Source organism: Phaethon lepturus, unplaced genomic scaffold (genome assembly GCF_000687285.1).
Source record: "Phaethon lepturus isolate BGI_N335 unplaced genomic scaffold, ASM68728v1 scaffold35918, whole genome shotgun sequence".
Lineage (NCBI taxonomy): Eukaryota > Metazoa > Chordata > Aves > Phaethontiformes > Phaethontidae > Phaethon > Phaethon lepturus.
Genome location: NW_010560371.1, coordinates 1 through 20464, shown reverse-complemented (window position 1 = coordinate 20464; position 20464 = coordinate 1). Strand labels below are relative to the sequence as shown.

The 20464-nt window shown below is 51.6% G+C and overlaps 2 protein-coding genes across 2 annotated transcripts; one reads left to right on the top strand and one right to left on the bottom strand.

Annotated features, from left to right (window-relative positions):
• Window positions 1–386: 386 nt before the first annotated feature.
• Window positions 387–5665, top strand: ANKRD54 (ankyrin repeat domain 54; the record flags this gene model as incomplete). The annotated part of the gene is made up of 8 exons (XM_010293652.1): window positions 387–434; window positions 2359–2457; window positions 2916–2987; window positions 3396–3443; window positions 3568–3692; window positions 4561–4668; window positions 5354–5523; window positions 5571–5665. Coding segments are annotated over 7 exons (575 nt in total), but the record flags the coding sequence as incomplete, so codon positions are not given.
• On the bottom strand, window positions 5601–17807 carry LOC104616098 (galanin receptor type 2-like). Its single transcript, XM_010293651.1, has 3 exons — window positions 17458–17807; window positions 15943–16852; window positions 5601–5618 (listed from the first exon to the last, which is right to left on the bottom strand). The coding sequence occupies exons 1-3, from the start codon at window positions 17805–17807 to the stop codon at window positions 5601–5603; spliced, it is 1278 nt and encodes a 425-aa protein (XP_010291953.1).
• Between the last annotated feature and the right edge of the window lie 2657 nt (window positions 17808–20464).

Here is a 20464-nt window from a genome sequence, read left to right as displayed (position 1 = left end):
GGAGAGCGGCCGTGCTGCCGCCAAGGCCTCGGCGCGGGGGAGAGCCTCTGATTTGGGGAGCCGATAAAGCTTCGGCTTTCCCGTGTGTGGGGCCTCTGAAGGGAGGTCGGATCTGCTCGGTGGGCGGCTTGGGAAGGCACCCTTGCTCCTGCCAGGGGAGGGTGCACTCCAGGAGTGGGAGAGGCCGTGGCCGGCCTCAGGAGGAGGCAAGGAAAGCGCTTCTTACCTGGCGTCATGATCTCCTGCTTCCCCTTCTCTGGGGCTTAGCCAGCACCAGCGTGGTTTGGGCCCTGCATCTGGGCTCGAGCACTGGGATGGGATGTTTTGGTAGGGGAAGGCTCCTTTTTCCCCTGTGCTTTCCAGTAATTGTTTTCTTTTCTCTATAGCTCTGAAAAGACTGCGTGAAGCTGCCAACAGCAACGACTTGGACACAGGTAAGACTTCTGCCAGTCCTATTGGGACCTCTTCCTGGAAGGGCAGTTTTGTAGAGGACGTTTATTTTAGGAGAGGAGGGTGCAGATAATTTGCAGACATGGTGCTTTAGATGCTGCAAATCTAGAAACTGCTTTTCTGGAGCCTTGTTTCGTTCCTGAGCAAAGTGAGGCTGGTTATAATATTCACTTTTTCACTGCAACTGGTTCATAGTGTTAGTTTTCCAGCTGCCTCAAGCTAAATCAGCACTGTGCTATTCCAGCTTTTTTGGTATGTAACTTTTGCCCAGTTGTAAGCAGCAAGAGAGTAGTGCTTTGTTAAGGTGGAAAAGTTATGACTATCTAAGCCATAGCCCATGTGATTAGACAGTGTGAGCCAGTAGATCAGAACCAGGACCAGTGCTGGACTCTGCCTGTCACAGTGACTTCAGAGAAGGCTTGTGGCCTATCTGTGACCCCCTTTATCTCTCTATACTGTAGGGTTTGATATGATAGTGTCCAGCAGCAGTATTGGTGTATATTGTCTGCCCCTTATCATTATCCCTCTTTAGACTATACCGTCCCCTCAGCTGTGCTGGCCTAAGTGTTCATCAGGGCATTATGTGAACAGAATTGGAAACTGGTTTGACCTGTAGAAATCCCCGGTACATCAGGATGAGGGTTTGTCTGGTGTGCTTCACCCTTTGGCTCCACAATACACCTTGTTTCATGAACTGATGGATAAAGTTCACCTGTGAGCTCTGTCAGTACAGAAAGGCTTGGCTTCAGTCACCAAGAGGAAGAACGAAAGAACCAGGCTTTATGAAAGTCTTGATTTCAGTCCATCTCAGAGTTTTACACCTGTATTTGATACACAGGTTCCTGTTTACAATCCTGCTGTGTTTTGTGTACTCTGCAACTTGAGGAAGTGTCTGATGATGAATTTACTCTTCATCAACAAGTAAAAATCTTTGCTGTTTCCTGTGGTGGCACTGTGTGGGAAAGGTTGTATCATTTCCTACCTGCTTCAGGGAAGGACTAGGTAAAATGTTCCCCATTAATGATTCTCACTGGTGGCACTGTCAGTCTCCCTGTCTTTCTTCTGGAGTATCACATATCCCCCGTTAATGCCACTTCCATCTTTTCAGGAGCTCCTTTCACTTCTCTACCACACTTAAAGCAGTAGGTGTACAGGAAGAAACTTAAATGCTACTACAATTCCATTTCTGGAAGCTGAGACGAATGGTGACTTTCAGTGGCCTGAGCTATCTAGTTTCTTTTCTCCAATATTGGTCAGTCTTGACTGTTGCAGGATATGCTATTAAAGATCTCAAAATATAGCGAGTCTGTCAGTATTTTTAACAGCTACGGAATGAACTTTATTTTACACACTGATTGAGGTGTTTTTTCTCACTGCATGGAGTTTCATGGTGAAACCTCTCACTGCAGGTCCATGTTGATGTGAAAAGTTTACATAGATGCAGAAAATGAGTGTGCAAATCCATGGAGAAAGCCCATGGAGAGCTAGTAAGCACAGGATGCTAATTCTGGCTTGGGTAGTGCCTGAGATGCAGCTGACTAAAGGCCGTGAGAGTTAGCCCCGCATCCTTCCCATCTTTTTATACTCTTTTGTTGGCATTTGCTGTTGATTGTCGTTAGGAGCTTGAGTATTTGGCTAGATGGATCCTTAGCCTTAGCCATTACAGCTGTTGGCTTATCTTTTATGGCAGTAAGTGGAAGCTGGGGAAGGCTGTAACAGAGGGTGGAAGGTGTGCTCCCTGGGCTGGTTCTGCTGAGCCAGGATGCTTGGCTGGAGCTGGTTCAAGTCCAGTTGACTTGATAGCTGGTAGAGTCTGTTATCTAACTGCAGAAGAGCAGGCAGCATTACCCCTTTCTGATCAGGTGCCCTTCAGCTTACCTGCTTTCTTCTTCTCCTTGGCGCTGTCAGTGCAGCAACTCTTGGAGGATGGAACTGACCCCTGTGCCGCGGATGATAAAGGCCGGACAGCCCTGCACTTTGCCTCCTGCAATGGCAACGATCTCATCGGTGAGTGGGAAGGGGGAGTTCTGTCATCCGACTTCTCTGCGCAGAGATTTTGAAGGATGCTTTTTATTTTGGTTCAGCACATGACAGAGATTGCTGTTTTATGTATGTTTTGTGGCAAACTTGACAGATGAACCCTAGCTCTAGAGCTTGTCATGTCCCCCTGCTGAAGGGGGAGCAGCAGCTCCCAGCTTTAGGGCTGTACTGGTGCAGAAGGATGTTCCTAGTCCCAGTTCTTCCCCTCAGGAAGCCTGAGGGCAGTGGCACTGCCTGGCATTGTGCTGGCTCCTTCTGCATTGCTGCACAAACCTCATTCCCCTGTTTCTGGGAGGAAGCTGATGCGCTGAACAGAAGCATCCATAAGGCGGCCTGATGGCTGCCACGTGGACCTACAGCCTGTGTGGGCCTGACCTGTGGGACAAAGGGAAGGGACTGATGTGGCTCTGTTCCCTTGTTTACAGTGCAACTGCTTCTTGACCATGGGGCTGACCCGAACCAGAGAGATGGGCTGGGAAACACCCCCTTGCACTTGGGTAAGTGCCACACAGTTGAGCTTTGCATGCAGGGAGATGAGGTGAACACCACTTTGCTGTTTCTTTCCTCTCCACCTTCCTCTTTCCTGTGCATCACAGTATGCATCCCCAGCTTTAAGGACCTAGGAGGGACTCTTTGCATTTCACTAGCTTTACTCTTCATGAAGGTTTAAGGGTCAGAGGTAGAGAAAATCTATTTCCTTCCCTCTGCCAGCCCCAAGGAGCACAACATCTGTTCCAGAGAGAGTACCCAGGCTTGCACATGAGGTTACCCTTAACAGTTGGGCTGTTCCTCTTTCCTGTGGCAAAGAGCCCTGTGGGAAGCAGCAAGCTCCAAGCTTGAGCAGAAATTCCTTTGTTGTTTGCTAGTACCTCTGAGTTGTGTGTCCTTGTGTTTTCCCTCCCCAGCTGCCTGCACAAACCATGTTCCTGTCATCACCACGCTGCTGCGCGGAGGTAACATTTCCTCTATAACAATTACAGCCTGTCCCTCTCCTGCCCTGCCCCTGTTGATGCTCCCCAAGAACACTAAGTTTTGAGGACAGACCTCACTTTCTGTCCTTGCTCATGCATCTTGCAGGGGCCAGAGTTGATGCCTTGGATCGAGCTGGCAGAACCCCGCTGCACCTTGCTAAATCAAAGCTAAACATCCTGCAGGAAGGACTCTCCCACAGCTTGGAGGCCGTACGCCTTGAAGTGAAACAGGTAAAAGGAACAGTCTCGTGATATGGTAAGGTGATGCAGCCCCTGGCAGTCTCCTGCACACTTTATTTAAATACCTGTCTGTAGGCTCTTAGCTGCTCTGGGAAGAGTTTGACTTTTTCCTTCTATTTTCAGAGACCTACCTTTTTCCCAACTGCTACTCTGAATTTTTGCAGGACCTCTCTTGGCTCTGGTAGGCCAAGCATGCATTCAATGTCTTAATTCTCAGGCTGTGTGGAGCAGTCTCTTTTCTTCAACCACCGTGTAAGACGCCTTGTGGCGGGAGAGGGACCACAGCATGGGGCTGTAGCCATGGCGTATGCATTCCAGCAGGGACTCTGCATTTCTAGCACAGTGTGCCCTGCTCTGATACGTGGAGGCATGGGACAGGAAAGCAGTCACGGGGCTGCAATCACAAATGCACAAGGTGTGGGCCTCACTTCAGGAGCCATATAGGAGCCACAGAGATTTTCATTCTCAGTGCACAAGGAGATCGTGCTGGAGTGGGAAGCTCCTCACAGTGAGGGAAGCTAGCTGGCCATAAAGAAAAGCTTGGTGCTTTCAGGGCTAGACCTTGTGCTTCTTCAGCTGTGCCTGTCTCTCTTCCATGTTCTTAAACCAGGCACAGGGATCACGACTAGTCTGTCTGTGGCTGATCAATGCCTCTGGTGACTCACTGGGCTCTGATGCTGCCATTAGTCCTCTCCTGTTGCTTTGCATGTGTTCCTCTCTGTGGGTCATGTACTCTGCCACGTACTGCAGCATCAAGGCTGTGTTTGTCAATTTAACTGTAATTTAATTTTTCCTATAAAAACATCCCAGCCTGATGTGCAGCAGTCTGATGATTGCCTCTTGTGCCTTTTGGTTTCAGATTATCCAGATGTTGCGGGAATACCTGGAGCGTCTGGGGAGGCACGAGCAAAAGGAACAGCTGGATGACCTCTGCTCCAGGTTACAGATGACTAGCACAAAGGAGCAGGTAGGCAGCGTTGAGCTACTGTGACTCACCTACATGCGTTGTGACTTCTGTGTTTTAGGAGAATGCAACTGCATGAGCAAGGTCACACTGAAGACACAATTATGGAAGTGTTCTTTGTTCACATTTGGTAAAGTGGGCAAGTTGATGATGACTTGTGGTTCTCCTTGGGTTGGAATTCAAAATGCAGAAAGCATCACTGTGCCTGGCAGCTCAGCAGAGAAGCTGAAGATCAGATGGACCAAGGGCACAGGCATTTTAAGACTAGGATCAGCACAATGACACAGGGTTGCAGGGCCTGGTTGTTTTTAATTCTACAAAAGATGAGCCCTTAGAAACAGGCTTAGAGGAAACAGTCCTGATAACACTGTTGAGTTCTAGGTAATGCAGTAACACCCTTATATTTTAAGGGCTGGCTAGATTGCATGAGGTGGAGGTCAAGCATCGACCCCCTGAGCAATGGGGAGAGCTCCCATTGCCTTAGATTAGAACTTGTTCAATTGTGAGGACAGGAGCCCTCCTACACAATTGTGGGACCAAAGGGATCCTGTCCTAGTTTTAGCTCAGTGTGGGCATTACTGGAAGTCCTGGTGCAAGGGTGGTCCCTATTGCATGGGAGTTTCTGCTGTAGCGATGGGCAACTGTACAACTGCATTCCCCTGCCTAACGGCCAGCTGTATTCTGGCAGGTGGATGAGGTTACAGACCTCCTGGCCAGCTTCACATCACTCAGCCTGCAGATGCAGAAGATGGAGAAGAGGTAATGGGCTTCTGGATCATCTTCGTGGTGCAGAAGGAGAAGCCTTAGAGAGAAAAAGAGGAAGCTGAAGCTTGCTTCCCAGATTGCTGAATAAACACTGTTACCAGTTGCTGTTCCTGCCAGATGCACTCTTCGGTGGTGCTCAGACTCTCCCTGTGGGTGCTGCCACAGCTACCTCATGGAGAGGCAGCAGGCTTTGGACAAAAGAGACAAGAGAGTGATGCAGCTGAGACTTTTGGGGAAAAAAAGAGCTGCTCTTCTTTTTAACAGATGGGCTGGCACTGAATAGAGTACCCCTTCCAGAGATATTCTGCCTTCTTCTGAGCACTTCAGCGCAATGTAGGTGGTGGCTGATGCCATGTGCAGTCACCAGCCCTGAGTAGTGCATTCAGCGGCTGGCCAACATCACAGAAATGCTTGGAACAGGCACCTTTTTCCACCTCTGCAGTACTCAGTTGCATGGGAGAGAAAGTGGATGCCTTGGCCAACAGAAGGCTTTGTGCTGTGAGAAGAACACACACCTAACTCCACCTGCTAGCAGCTGAGCAAACATGCTGCCTTGAGGAACATGCACCAAGACTTAATCCTAACCTACCCCAGAGCCGGCGGTCAGAGGGCAGAGAATCTGTCTGGTTACAAAGGGGATACAAAGCTTTTAATCACTAGACTAACAGCTTTCACTAGCCCTGGTTTTTAGATCACTGCTGCAAGTTGGTGCTTAAATGCTACAGTGAAGCACTTGCAAAAAATAAATACCCAGGTAGACAACTAGCAGGTCAGAGCTGCCCTGATGCAAGAATAAAGTTTGGGATGTTACTTAATACTAGCAGTTTTAGGCAGACATCTACATGTTGCAAAAAAGCCCCACAACCATAACCGACTTTTGTGTTTTCTATTGCTGGCAGCCTCAGGCGAGAGGTCCAGTTGCAATAGGAGGTGGTGTGTTACTGGGCTGGGATGGAGGTGGATTTACGGCGGCCTTAGCAGCACCAAACCCACAGCTGGCGTTACTGTGTTTCTTGCTTGTCGTGGAGAGGCATTGACCTTAAGTGCAACATGAGGTACAAGTTATGACCTCTGCTGGGAGCCTGAAGTGAGACAGCTATGAAGGATGCAGGCCATTGCTCTTGCTAATCTCTTGCTTCTGCCCCACTGTGGTTAGTAATGAAGATGCCTGTAGCTTTGTTTTGGAGCAAGGATCCATAAATCTTGTTGGTTGGCCACGAATAGCAGGGTGACAGGAACATGTCCCATAGCAATCTGAGTTCCCACCTGTATGCCACACCTAAATGACACAGTGTGCTGGTAGCAATACCCACCCTACAGCCTGGGAATCACTGGTTTGGAAGTGTTTGTTCTTGGGATTGAGCTTAACCGTGCAACAGCCACAGTTTGGAGCATTCTTCAGAGAACTTCAGGTCAGCGTGTTCTCTAATATTTGGCCTCTGTCCAGGAAGAAGGTTAAGTAAGTGGACCTCCCATGTTCAAAGCTGAGATACCAGAAATACACGTGGCTTTTAGATGGGTTCATCCGTGGGGCTGCTGGAGGTCATGGCTGGGACTAACAGTCTTGTGGTTTGACTGGAGCTGTCACTGTGAATGCTGATGCTGCGTTATGATATGCTGGATGGGAAGGATACCAAGGGGGTGGGAGACAATCTGACCTTTTTATATTTTGAACTTTAATAAAATCCTGCCAGCCTTTTCAGACTCCTCAGCCAAGTTCTCTTTTTTTTCAGAGTGGCTCATTCCTCTTTCTTTACATATGTTCCAGGCCCCAGGCACAGCACCGGACTTGGTAACTGCTACTTTCAAACCCAGTACTGAAATTAGAAGTGACAACACAAAGTTGTTTGAATTCAAACACCAGTCTGTTTGCAGATCAAAGTACACATTTGCTGACTCGCCTTCTGATCTGGACTCCTGCAGCCAAGGAATCCAAACTTTAAATATAGTTAGTTGCTGTGAAACTGTACAAATAGAGGAAAGAAAATCTCAGCGAGGTTGCTTCAAGATGGAAGAAGGGATGTTTTGCAAAGAGGAAAAGCAGCCTTGCCCCGTTTGCACTCCTGCTTAAGTGTGGAGCTGGCAGGGAGAAGGCAGCTGAACTTCTGCATTGCCCAGTGCCAGATAAAATGTCTATGCTGTGAAGAGGTAGCAAGGGGATGAGGGGCTGGGAAAGGGCATCTCCTGGGCAGGGCAGAGAATTTCCAGGGTTATCCCTGTGTGAGAAGTGGGTGACCTTTGTGTCCAGCCTTTGCTCATCTTGCTTCTTCAGAGCCTAGTCTTGGTGTCTGTGTAGACCCATCTGTCACCGCTTCTGCACTCAACAGCCTTGTTGCTGAGGAGACCATTAAGGTGCCCGAAGAGCAGGTGGCTGAAGTGCTCTTTAATGCTTGCAGTTATCGCAGTTGCTGATGTTGTCTGCTAACTAGACACAGCTTGGAAGCTTTCCTCAAAATCACGAATACACCTAGCTGGGACTGGGAGCAAAGATTTTAGCCTGAGCACACATGATGTTGTGCACAGCTCTTCAGGCTTTTGTCTTGCCTGGCGCTGGAGTTTTCCTGACTGTGTGCTCAGAGGGGAAAGGGGGGTGTGCTGCAGCCAGCAGGGAGCGTTTGTCTTGCCTGTTTTGCAGCACTGCTCCCTCCGTGGGAGGTGAGGCAGCATGGCAGTCCCCTGGAGACCAGTACAATGAGCTTAGGCAAGTAAAACGAGTAGACTTGTAGGAAGTTTTGCCACTGCTTTAGTGATTACACCAGATAAGAAAGAGAAAAAGGGATCTGGTTTTCAGCGGGGGGAAAAAGCATCACATAGGAATCACCGCAGTCAGTTCGACTTCCTGCCTTGGGGTTGAAGCACTGGGCTGCTGAAGGCCATGTCATGTGTTTGGCACTGGACTGAGAAAAGTTTTAGGTTTCTTTGTGTCAGCTGGTTGTACCAAAGCCTTGACTACCCTGCCATGCTCAGCAGCTGTATCTAGAAAGAGAGTTACATGCTGGGGAGGGAAAGAAAAGGTTCCAGGGGAGGAGGAGAATGTGGCTTCACTCTGTGCCAAGAGCTGTTCACTGGCACCATCTGTTTTTGCTGCTGCTCCTGGCCTAGAGCCTTCAGCCTCTCCCAGTAGCTTCTCCCCCTACCCTTGCACCCGGGGCCACAGATTTCCCCGAGCAGCCCATAGGTCTGAGGCTGGTGGCAGCTTTCTGCATCTCCCAGAGGTGTCTGCTGCAGTAACAAACAATGAAAACAACAGCACCGGTTTCCTTCTGCTATTTATTTTGCTATTAACTCAGTCCAACCTCCTCATTTTTCTTGTGCGACACCGTCAAACACACCTTCCAGGTCCCTGTCCCAAGGGGTAGTGCATCCCCCTGCCTCGGGGCCATGATGTCAACCAAGGTTTGACCCAAGGCCTTGCCTCCCTCTCACTGCTGTCTGGCCTCCAAATACACTCCATTTCCCCTCCTCATTCAGAGCACAGCTCTGCAGTGATGTGCTAAATCCCCAGCCACTGAACGCAGCAGCAACCTCCCCATCTTTGCAGCTACAGCTGTGCTGTAAGATGCAACCAAAAGCAGACAGGTTGCTAAGATCTGGCTCATCCAAGCAAGTGAAGGCTGAAAAGCTGCTTGCCTCTCACTGAGGACCCACAGCAGGAGCAACAGCTCTGAATAAAGCCTCCCAACAAAGCTGCTTGGATGTTATTAAGCAAAAGGCCTTTCTCTGAAGCAGCCACTCACCCGTGCAAGCGAATGAAAAGTGTACACTGTAGTATGTGTGAACATCAAGAATCTGTTCAACTCTTCCACAGCTGAAATAATTAAACTCCAAGGTATCGAGCCAACATCTGAACTCCATTACTTCCTCCACCTTTGCGTTTCTAGCAGGCTCCAAGTCCATCGGGGTAATTACCTGTGCTGCTAAAGAAGCCCCATGAAGCATTTCTGGCAAACCTCCCACCCTTTCATCTGCTTCCTCCGCTCATTCCATGAGCAAGACAGGTCTCTTCTCCAGCACAGAAAGGTACTTGCAGAAAGATGCTGCCTTCGTGCACTGTGCCTGGCCAGCATGTGAAAGCAGCCCTGGGAAGCTGAGGGCCCATGGAGTTACTAGGTAGAAGAGCCAGCAGTTTTGATTAGGAAGCTGATAAAGGAGATAGATACAGCAAATAGCGTTCCTCTGTTTTTTTCTGAAAACTCTGAGAGGGGAAGAGAGCACATGGTTTTTGGAAGAATCAAAATAACCAGCTGGCAACCTGCTAAGGCTGATCATGGATTAGGAGCCAGCAGCTAAACCCAAAAACAAATAAGTGGAATTTCCTATAGCTAATAGTGCTATGTGGCCTGACCACCCCTGTCACACCATTGCTTCTTTGTCTGCAAGCCAGCAAGGCTGTGCTGCAGCAAGGTGCCTTTGCTGTCCTGGGGCTGTCCTGGGGCTGTCCTGGCTGCTTGCAGAGTGTCTGTACAAGGCCCCGTTCCCGTGAGTGCAAGGGGAAACACAGGCAGTGCTCGAGCCGGTTGCTCTGCCAGGGAATTAGAAGCCATCCTTGTAACAGCTGTCCATCTTCCCCAGCCTCATCTGTCTGCAGACAGGGAAACCCCACACCAGGGCTGCCAGATTTGCACACAGCGGCGTAAGCGGGATGAGCTTCTCAGCACCTGGGTCTGACACCTCCCAGCAGTGTCGGGCTCACAGCATGCATGCTGGGGAGATGCCCAGGCACCAGAACCAGCACACAGCTGGCAGGACTGAGCTGGTCCGCAGAAGGTAGCTATGCCCAGCTTGCAGGGGAGCTGGTGCCAACCATGAGCCGCAAAGCCCCGACCTGCTCTCACCTCTCCTGTCCCCGTGTCAGCTCCCAGCATGGCTGTGCTCAGCCAATGTGGCAAACCAGCCTCTGCAGGGTTAAAGCCGAGCTCGTCAGCCTGAATGATGACAAGTAGGAGAGAAAATATAAGCAAGGAGTCATTAATTAAGGTGAGAAGCTGGGAGCAGAGAGTGCAGAATGCTAATCAGTCTGGAGAGGAAGCTGCGTGGAAAGCAGCAATCAAGCTCCTTCAGCTTCAGTTAAACCCAGCTCTATATCAAGGACATGATATGTTTTCTTCACCTCTACCTTTGAGCTGTGAAACCAGTTGGAGCCTGTTACTGGGCAGACAGGAATTCCCTCCTGGCTCTGGAGCCTCCCCAAGCCAGGCTCAGTGTCTGCACTTCCCACTCACATACTCCCAAAATCAGGGCTTAGCATCAGGCAGAGCTTAAGGTTGGGAGCCGGGACTTGTGGATGCTTGCCGTGCTAAATGCACCTTCTCCCCCAGGTTTCCTCCCTGTTCTCTCTGTCGTGTTTTATTTAGGCTTCACCCCAACGTGCAGCAGTCAGTCTTGACCTGGACGCTCCCTCCCAAAGCCAGGACCAGGAGGAGCAGGGTCAGCACTGAGCCACAGCCTGGCCACACATGGGCAAAAACAGGCAGCGTCCGGCTGTGGCACGTCACTGCTCCTGAGCACCATTGCCTTCTCACTCTGATTATTTGGGCTGTGAAGTGAGTCCTCACCCGCAGATGATATTCGTGTTACCTGGAGGCTGCTTGTGGTAACATGAACTGGCCACCAGCCATAGCATCATGTGCAAAATACAGCTGCAGGACTAGCCATCCCTGGGAAGATGGGTAAAGCACACTGGACACGTTTCCAAAAGGCATCGGCTGCAGAGGAACGGCAGCCACCATGGAGGAAGGGAGCCAGAGAAATCAGAAACAGGGATAGGAGATGAAGGAGGCTCAAGGTGTCTCAGAGAGCAACATCAAATGCTTGAATGGAAAAACAAAAATAATTCCCAGCACAGTGCTTTGGCTGGCCTCTGCACGGGGAAAGGGGTGTCCTTGTAGCTGAGCTCTAGCTAGCCATGCAAGAGCTTCAGCGAGGGTTAGAAATACCGTGTCACCTGGAAATTTTAAGAGCCGGCAGGACAAAGCAATAAGGGAAGATTTGTGGAAGCAGAAGCAGGGGATGGAAAGAGAAGAGAAATAACGGGAGACTCATGGCTCTGCTTGCGCACGTCACAGCTCTGCAAGGCCCTTGCTGCCTGATGTCCCCCAGCCCCACCATACTATGCCTACAGTGCTGACAGTGTCAAAGAGCAAGGATGGGGCCAAAACCACTTTACTTTTGACCACAGCCTCCAGCTGCCTCACCAAAGTCCCACTGTGCACGGGGGCAAGTGAGGACATTGGTGGTTTCACAGACCGTGTGGGGCTCAGGACACCACCGACAGGGCTGCACAGCCCCCAGCGACTTCACGTTTGCTGCAGTCTCATGCTGGCAATTGATTCCCAATGATAAGTGGGCTGGCAATAAATGGCTCCTCTCTGCTGGCTGGGACTCCCCAGCATTGGCTCTCTCACTGTTTTAATTAGCTGGAAAGTGAGGAGTGTGGTCCCTGCAGATTTGCAGGCTAGAGAGTCTGTTGTGGCACCCAGTCCTTGCATCTCTGCCTGGAAAGTCAGCCTGTAGGGCTTTGCTGGGAGCGATATCTCCCTGCATGTGCTGGCTGTGGACAGCAAGGTGGGAGGAAGCGAACTGCTGTGGAAGGAGAACCATCTGCCCCATTCAGGGCAAGCACATTCACTCTGAAACCTACTGCTTGCCATGATGATTTCTAACTGTTTCCCAGCTTCAGCACAGAAGTCTGGAGTGTCCCACAATGTCACTGCTTTCACTAAAAACTTTCTGCCAAGCTTTCCCTCTTTCACCTGCTCTTAGGGCATTATGGGCAAAGATCTGCTTCATGTTAAGAATTACACACTCAGGAGCCATGCAGCACTGATTAAACACCATATGTAATTAAGGAAAAGGAGGGCTATTGCAATCATGTAAAGTTTACTGTAAATATTGAGCTAGGATGGTGGCAAGTCTGATGATTTGCAGCTGAGGCATCCCAGGCCTAGCTGCAGGACTGTGGAGGAGTTCGCTGAGGAGCTTTGTGGGGCTTGAGCTCAGTTTAACAGGTCTGAACGAACAAGCTCATCTCTTTTGCTGCCAACAGAAAACTGTCTCAGTGGGGATAAGATGTGGGCCTGGTGATCCTGGCCTTTCTCGGAGGAAAGCAAAGCCCCTGGGATGTGGTCAGGAAATGTGATGCTGATGGAGACTTCTCCCTCACCTCTCACCATGGAGGTCCTTCCACAGGCTGGTCCCTTTCCCTTCCTCAGGGCTTGCCTGGTGAGCAAAAGGAGTCTCTTTTCCCCTTCCTGGTCTCTCAGGTGATCTGTCTTTGTCCCCTTCCTAGGGCTTCTTCCTGGGCTTGTCCTACAGTGTCACCAAAAGCTCTCAGGCCACACGACTGAGGCTGAGGGGCTAAGTCTGTGCTGGCAAATGAAGCAGGATCTGTCCTGCTTGCACTCACAAACCAGGTGGCATCACAGAGCTTGTGTCCCCATGGCAAAGCTGTCTTGTCCCAGCAGAGGATAGCCCCAGGTGGCAGTGCTTACCTGCAGCACATGGACTTGGCATACTGGGGAAGCCAAATACCCTGCTTGGTTACCCTCCCCTCTCCACTCATGTCATAGAATCATAAAACAGTTTGGCTTGTAAGGGACCTTTAAAGGTCATCTAGTCCAAACTCCTGCAATGAGCAGGGACATCTTCAACTAGATCAGGTTGCTCAAAGCCTTGTCCAACCTGATCTGGAATGTTTCCAGGGATGGGGCATCTACCATCTCTCTGGGCAACCTGTGCCAGTCTTTCACCACCCTCATTGGGAAAAATTTCTTCCTCATATCTAGTCTAAATCTACCCTCTTTTAGTTTAAAACCATTACCCCTTTTTCTCTTGCAACAGGCCTTGCTAAAAAGTCTGTCCCCATCTTTCTTATAAGCCTCCTTTAAGCACTGCAAGGCTGCAGTAAGGTCTCCCCGGAGCCCTCTCTTCTCCAGGCTGAAAAACCCCAACTCTCAGCCTGTCCTCACAGGTGAGATGTTCCATGCCTCTGATCATTTTTGTGGCCCTCCTCTGGACCCGCTGCAACAGGTTTTTCCTGTGCTGAGGGCTCCAGAGCTGGATGCAGTACTCTTTTTGTCACAACTACATGACAAAACAGGAGCTGTGTGAAGTCATCTACATGCCCAGACCTGGCTCTACCAGGCACCGTGGCAAATCACAGCATTGCAACAATACAAATCCCACTGGCTCCCTTCCTCACATGTGCACTAGACTGATCAAAGGCCTTGCTTGGATGGTGTTTCTCTGGGCTTCTGCGGCAGCCTGACGATGCTGAAAAATGCTGGAGAATACTGCCATGGGGCTGGGGTCCAACACAGCTGAGGGATGCTCACCCCAGCTCTAGACCAGTGTGACACTGCTGGGGTGGGGAGAAGGCTCCTCCTGAAATGTGGGTGCTCAGCCAACGCATTGCTTCCCACCTCTCTCATGTCCTCTTGTCCTCCCTTCTGCCCTCTGCTTCTAACCTCTCATTTTGACCTGCCTTCTCACCACTGCTTTCTGTCCCTGTGGATGGCTCCCACCCAGCCCCACACATTTCTCATTTATATTGCCTCCCTTCACCTCTCCTTTCACCATCCCTCCTGTTCCCTCTCTCCACAGCTGTCTCCCTCTGCTACAACTTTCTCTTGAACACGAGCAGTGGTGGATTTGTCTTCAAATCCTCAGCTTTGCTTCTTCTGTACAATTCTGCAGTGTCTGCAAAGTCAAATAAAACAAATGGCGCCCTGCTAGTGAGGAGTCCGACTGTGGTCAGACAGCTTATACAGCCTCCATGGCCGCCAGCCCAAACTGCGGAGTCCCACGCCGGGCAGAGATTGTATGCAGGGCACAGCAAATGTGGCAGGGGAAGGAAATTACCAGGGTTTATTAAGGTCAAGCAGGGGAGAAATTCCAGCACCTTCTGGTGAACGTGATTTCTTGTCCCACCATGCCATCCCTGTGGCACTTCCCATCCTTCCCATGGTCAGGTGAGGGGGATGCTTGGCCCTGCTGCAGGGTGTTGTTGAGCTGCTACCACAGCCAAAGGCTCCTCCACGGCTGCTTGGGGCAGCAGGGACAGAGCAGGGGAAAATTTTTCTCCCAAGTGGACATGGGTCCCACAGCAACCCTGCAGCAGTGGCCATCTTGGAAAATGTCCCAGCCCGCGGATCAGTGGTGTATTCACACTCTCCTAGAAACCCTCTCCATCAGGTAGAAAGGGGCACTGAGGAGATATGATTGAACTAAGTGCACATGGATGTTATGGGCCTGTTTCTTTCTCCTTCGCCTTACCACACCTGTCACCTGGCTCCACAGCTCATTCTGCAGCTTGGCTACTGTCTTCTGCTTTGGTAACAGCCATCAATTTTTCCATTACATGGAAAAAACCGTCTGGCCAGGTCAGCAAACCACACACATGGGGCTAATATCACTGAGTAATGTCACTGCTCAGAGAGCAACAGGTCCTTCAGCCCCAGAAAGAAGGAGAAACACTGTGTAGCAAGCAGAGATCAAAGAGGAGGCAGCAATCCTTCAGGAAGTTGCAAAAGGCAAACAGAAATTAAGCAGAGGGGCAAATCAGGTGGGACAATGTGGTGGAAGAAGGAGTTACAGGGTTTGTTTAGGAAGGATTGAGGATGGCTATCAGGAAATATTTCTGAACTGCAAGCAGTGCTATGAATTGGGGCAGGATCTGCTTGCAAGAGCTAAATTTAGATGGGACAGAGCTCTAGGAAACATCCTCCAGCGAGTACCTCTGGTGGGGCAGGATGGAAAGAAGAGACTGGACAGATGGTCCTTTCCTCCTTAAACTTTCAGAGGAACCACAGGTGCAGAGGGGAGGCACACAGAGGTGTTGGCACACAAGCCTTCCCATTCTTCACCTGCCGTGGCATAAATCATTTGAGTATGACTAGTGACTGCTGCAGAGTTTGCATCATCAAGCTGTTGGCACAGATGGCTGACTTCCTTGTATATCAGCCAGTGTGGCAAGGGCCCTTTGGTCTGGATGCAGGGGCTAGGGAAGGGGATGGAGGTAGACACGGGCTGCCCGTGGCCCATGGGGAAAAAGGGCACGTGGGCAAGGAACAGTGTTTCATCGCTTGGGGCTGCCAGCGGGAGAAGCTGCCAGCTACCCTATTCACACTCAGGTGCCCATGCACTCTCTCCACCCTTCCCACCCACATTCTGATGTGCCCTTAACAGCCTGGATTTCCTACCAGGATGTTCTCATTTTGGTTGCCTCCCTCTTAGAGTTTCAAGGTGCTGCACAAAATTAGCAAGTTAGGAAGTTGGGAAATGGAGGCCTTAAAACCTGTTGCAGGAGTGCCACCCAGGTCACTTCACATCGCGTTAACATGTCCCTCCATTCTTTTTCTCTATGGGTGGATTGTGCCATTTTTACAGGAATGCTGTGGACCAGTGAGTGAATGTGTGTGTGGGGAAATGGGTTAACCACAGGATTTTTCAGTGGCTCTGTTGCATCCATTTCCTACATTATTCTGCCTGTTTGGGAAGGCAATGTCTACTCACTGGCTGGAAAACAGGTTTCTTCACTTTGTTCATCTGTAGTGAACAGTCAGAAACTCCTGAGTACCTCTCTGGAGGGGTCATGACTAGGGGATGGCCAGCTGTTGCTGAACTTTCCTCCTCCAGTAGCTCCTTCTGAACAGAGACCGTGGCATCTTGTATCTGTGGAGTCCATGCTCTGGCATGACTGGCACCTTCAGGGTCCCTCTTCCTGGAGTTCTCCTCTGGGATCTGGGTCCCCTCAGTGTTGCCTCCATAGAAACCTCTGGTGCTGTTGGTGAAACCTTTGCCCACATTGACCACATGGACTTTCTTTCCAACTCTTTTCTTCCTGGTCTTGCTCTGGAAGAAGAGGCAGGTGAAGACCTGCTTGAAACGCTTGCGGAAATGCTTGGAGATGAGGGCATAGACAATGGGGTTGAGGCAGGAGTTGGCATATGAAAGGCAGTGGGAAGCCAGACGGCAAGCGTAAGTGGTTCGGTTGAAAGGGAAGTGGCCAAACCAGAAGCACAGGATGACCAGGTGGTGGGGCAGCCAGCAGAGGCAGAACAGGATGGCCACAGCCACAATCATCTTGGTGACCTTACGCTTGGCCTTCCGGGACTCTGAGATCCTTTCTATGGGGTCTACAGAGGTCCACAGGAACTTGATGGTCCTAGCATATGCCAGGCTCACCACGATCACGGGCAGGAGGTATCCAAAGACAAACGTGAGGATGTCCAGAATCTTTCGGCGCTGGTCCTCCCAGATGGGGACACAGATGGGCACCCCGTGGTAATGGACAATCTGGTAGTAACTGAGGTAAGGTCCTGCGAAGAGCAGCGATAGTGACCAGATTGCTACAATGGCCACTCCTGCATTTCGGGAGGTGCGGAGATCCCGGGACTTCAGTGGGTAGCGAATGGCCAAGTACCTGGCAAGGAGAGGAAGGAGAAGGAGAGACCAAACACAACATGGGTGAGATGAGGTATCTCTCCTGCCCTGTGGAGCTGCCATCTGTGCACCCCTTCCCATGCAGCTACCCATTCTCCCCCTCCCCACCTCTTGGTAGGGAGGCTTACGGTGAATTCATCTAGAGATCAGGGTCATCCCAACAGTGGGTCTGGGATCTTCATCACCCACTCTGCTGTTCTAGCTCAGGAGGGGCAAGCTGAGTGCCTGTTGAACCACGGAAGAGAAGGATAGGAGCAGGATCCAGAGGGCTCCCTGGTTCTCTTGTGATGTGTTGCTGCCCTGGGACTTTTGCTGTTCTTGGTTTTGCATGGTGGACACCAAACCTCAGCATGTGCCTGCACTCCTCCTTCCCAAGTGAGGGCTGGGTAACCAGTCCAAGAGCTTGGGAGAGGGCACAGGGAGCTGGGGAGGCTGATTCAGCTGGCCCTGCCTCTGGGGAAACCCTACCTGCTTCTTACAGGACACTCAACAGGGTAAGGACTGGCCTTTCTCCCATCCCTTAGCTCAAAGGTGGCAAACACATTGTACCTGAGTTGAGGGAGTCAAAGGGAAGGGGAAGCTTACCTGTCAACAGAGACGGCAGCCAGAGTGAAGCTGCTGGCATACATGGTCAGGTAGATCAGAAAATGTACAGTCTTGCAAGCAAAGGCCCCAAAGAGCCACCCATCTAGGGTGTAAATGGTGGCCTGGAAGGGGACACAACAGATGATAAAGCACAGGTCAGCCATGGCCAGGTTAAGGATGAAGAGGTTGGTGGTATTGTACTTGACTTGGCCATTCCGCAGCAGCACCGCCAGCACCAGCCCATTCCCCACAGTACCCAGGAGGAAGATGAGGGAGAAGATGATGGGCACAATAAACCCTGCTGCTTGTAGCTCTGGGCTGTCAGAAGAGGCATTCCATCCCCCTGGCATTTCTCCATGTGGCCACGGGGACCTGTGCGGGGAGAAAGGGAGACACAGCAACTGTGCATGGCCGTAGGCACGCGGGTGCTGGTCAGTGTTGACCGCAGTGGCCACCAGAGCTCTGGCCCTAAGGTGCTTGATCCTGGCTTTTGTTGGATGCCCGTGTTTCTCCCAGAGACGCCAATCCCAACCAGCCAGTTAAATGATGACATCAAGATCCTTTTGACGTCACTGGCAAGAATGCTGTTGGGATCAGTCAGCCCACATCTGCCTGGCTTGAGCGGAGCTGAAGACCCTTTCTCCTGCCCAGATTCACATCCCTACCATGGTGTCTCCTGTGCTCCCAGCCCCCTGAAGGACCCCCTGCCCTGCCGCCCTGGCCTCCCTTACATTCCTTCAACAATCCCAAAGCCACTAAACCTCTTGGGATTGCTTGCTTTGGCAAGTCTAAATCCTGTCTGGGGTTCAGCAGGGCTCAGCCATGAGGCTATGGGGAAGTGAGCTCCCGTGGGCTGCGAGTGGTGCTGGCACACTCGCCCCAGGGCTGTGCCACCTGTGACAGCAGTGACCTGATGCCTGGATGACCCCCTGCAGCAGCAGCACCCCACCACACTCCCACCCCAAGGGAGCTCCTTAAGCTGGGACCACCTCCAACCTGGAGCTGGTTGCTCCTTGCTCCCTGTGCAGTTGTTACGCTCCACAGAGGAGAGGCAATTAAGATTGCAACTAAGAGCACCTTTACCTGATGCTAAGAGGTGGTCACAGGTTGGATGGTGGCAGCTAGGAGAGGATGGGGAAGAGACCTTGGAGCCACCTGAAACACAACATGATGATTGTTGCGAAGGAGCATATTATTACTGCAGCTCAAGGTATTGTGATTTGCTGCAAAACTTCCTCCAGCCCTGAGCAACACCGTGCTCAGGCGGGGAGCGCCAACAGTGCTAACGAGCCTTCCCCGTGTTGTGCTATCATTAGAACAAATTGTCCTTCACTGAGCAGCAACCAAGAGGGAAAGACACTGTTATCTAGCAACTGTTGACATGCAATTAACTCTTTTTTGGGTTGTGCAAGCTCCTTTACCCCATGCTCCCCCATCCCTCAGCTCACGCCACTTCTCCTTCCCAGCAGCCTCTCTGTATCACACCAAAAGGTCGTCCCTGGCTCTCTGGCCCTGTGGTCCCCTCTGTCCTACCCGTAACTACCTGGCTCCTCCATCCATCCCCATGCGATTTCCTTGCTCAAGCAGAGGACCCCGGTCTCCCTCTGGGCATGCACCTCGCACATAGACTGTGGGGCATCTGTGGAGACCAGCGTGTCCCGGCTCAGGGAGCCTGACGCCACCTCTCAGCTTGGGAAGCTGGCACTCACCTCTGCAAAGAAGCGCCTGCAGTTTCGCCGCTTGCTCAGAGGAGACCTCCAGTCCAGCCCAGGCAGCAGAGGCGAGGAGGACGCGGGCCACTGAAGACTTTGTCCGGGCAGTGCCGTCACCCCTGCACAGTGCTCCGCTGGCCTCCCCCTGCCCGCTGTCAGCTCTGCTCTCTCTTCTCCTGGCTCCTACAAGCGTCTCTCTGCTTCTGGAGCTCCTCTCCTCTGTCTCGGTCTCCCCCTTTTCCCTCCCTCTGCTCTTGCTGCTGATCCATTGATCGTTGTTTTTTTTTTTTCCCCTCTCCTTGAGGTTGGGTTTGGAGTTAACTCCTTTCTGCCCAGTCTGCCGTTGGGCTTGGCTGCTCCCTGCTCCAGCAAGGAGGGGGTGGTGGAGAAAAAGCCCTCTGCTCTCTGGTGGTAGAGGGAGGATGGAGGAGTGTATGGTCCCATGGACCCTGGATGGCCTTATGGGCACCCCTTGTCACTGAGTGTTCAGGACATCTTGTCCAGCGCCTCTGGGGAACATGAATATCCCACCATGGTGAGCCTGGTCCCTGCCCTGTCCTAGCGATACGGGTCTAAACCCTCTGGAGCACGAGCAATTAGTTGCTATTACTAGCTGTTATTAATTAATTGTTAGCAGCACGGCACAGAGCAGATCAAGTCTGTCACACAATGTCTGACCCAGGAAAGGAGGGGAAATCAGGTTTTCATTTCCATCCAGCCCTCCACAAGCATTGCCAGGGCACTGCAGTGTGGGGAGGGAGGACGAGCCATCCAGGGAGGCCACCTCCAGAGGTTCAGCTCCATCACAACTGCCCAGGACAGCATGTGTGCTGGCTGATGTGCTGAGGTGGCAGTGACCCACGCAGCCCTCCTGCCCCATCGCCACGTCCAACCCCACAACGGGACCTGTGCCCTGTGGACTTCCAGGTGTGCTGAGGCCAAGCATAGTTTGATGGTCTTTTCCTGGCAAGACCTGAAGGCCACCAGCTTCCGTTCACTGGGAATGTCCTGGACGCCTCTTCCAACGATGGAGCGAGATGCAGAGGAGGAGGAAGTGCCGGCCCCTTCCCCTCCACAGCAGCCCGGACACCCCTGTTGGCGGCACCCCTCGGCCTGGCAGGAGGGATGATGTGGCCTCTCCTCCCTGCCTGCCGCCCTGGCAGGAGGGAGCGAGGTCCCCGCCGGCTCGCTATCAGCCGCTGTAACCAGGGAAAAGGGGAAGGCCATGCCTCGGGACGCAGTGATAACCCGGGGGATGTGGTGGAGCGCAAGTCTGCAGCCCGACACAGCCTGCC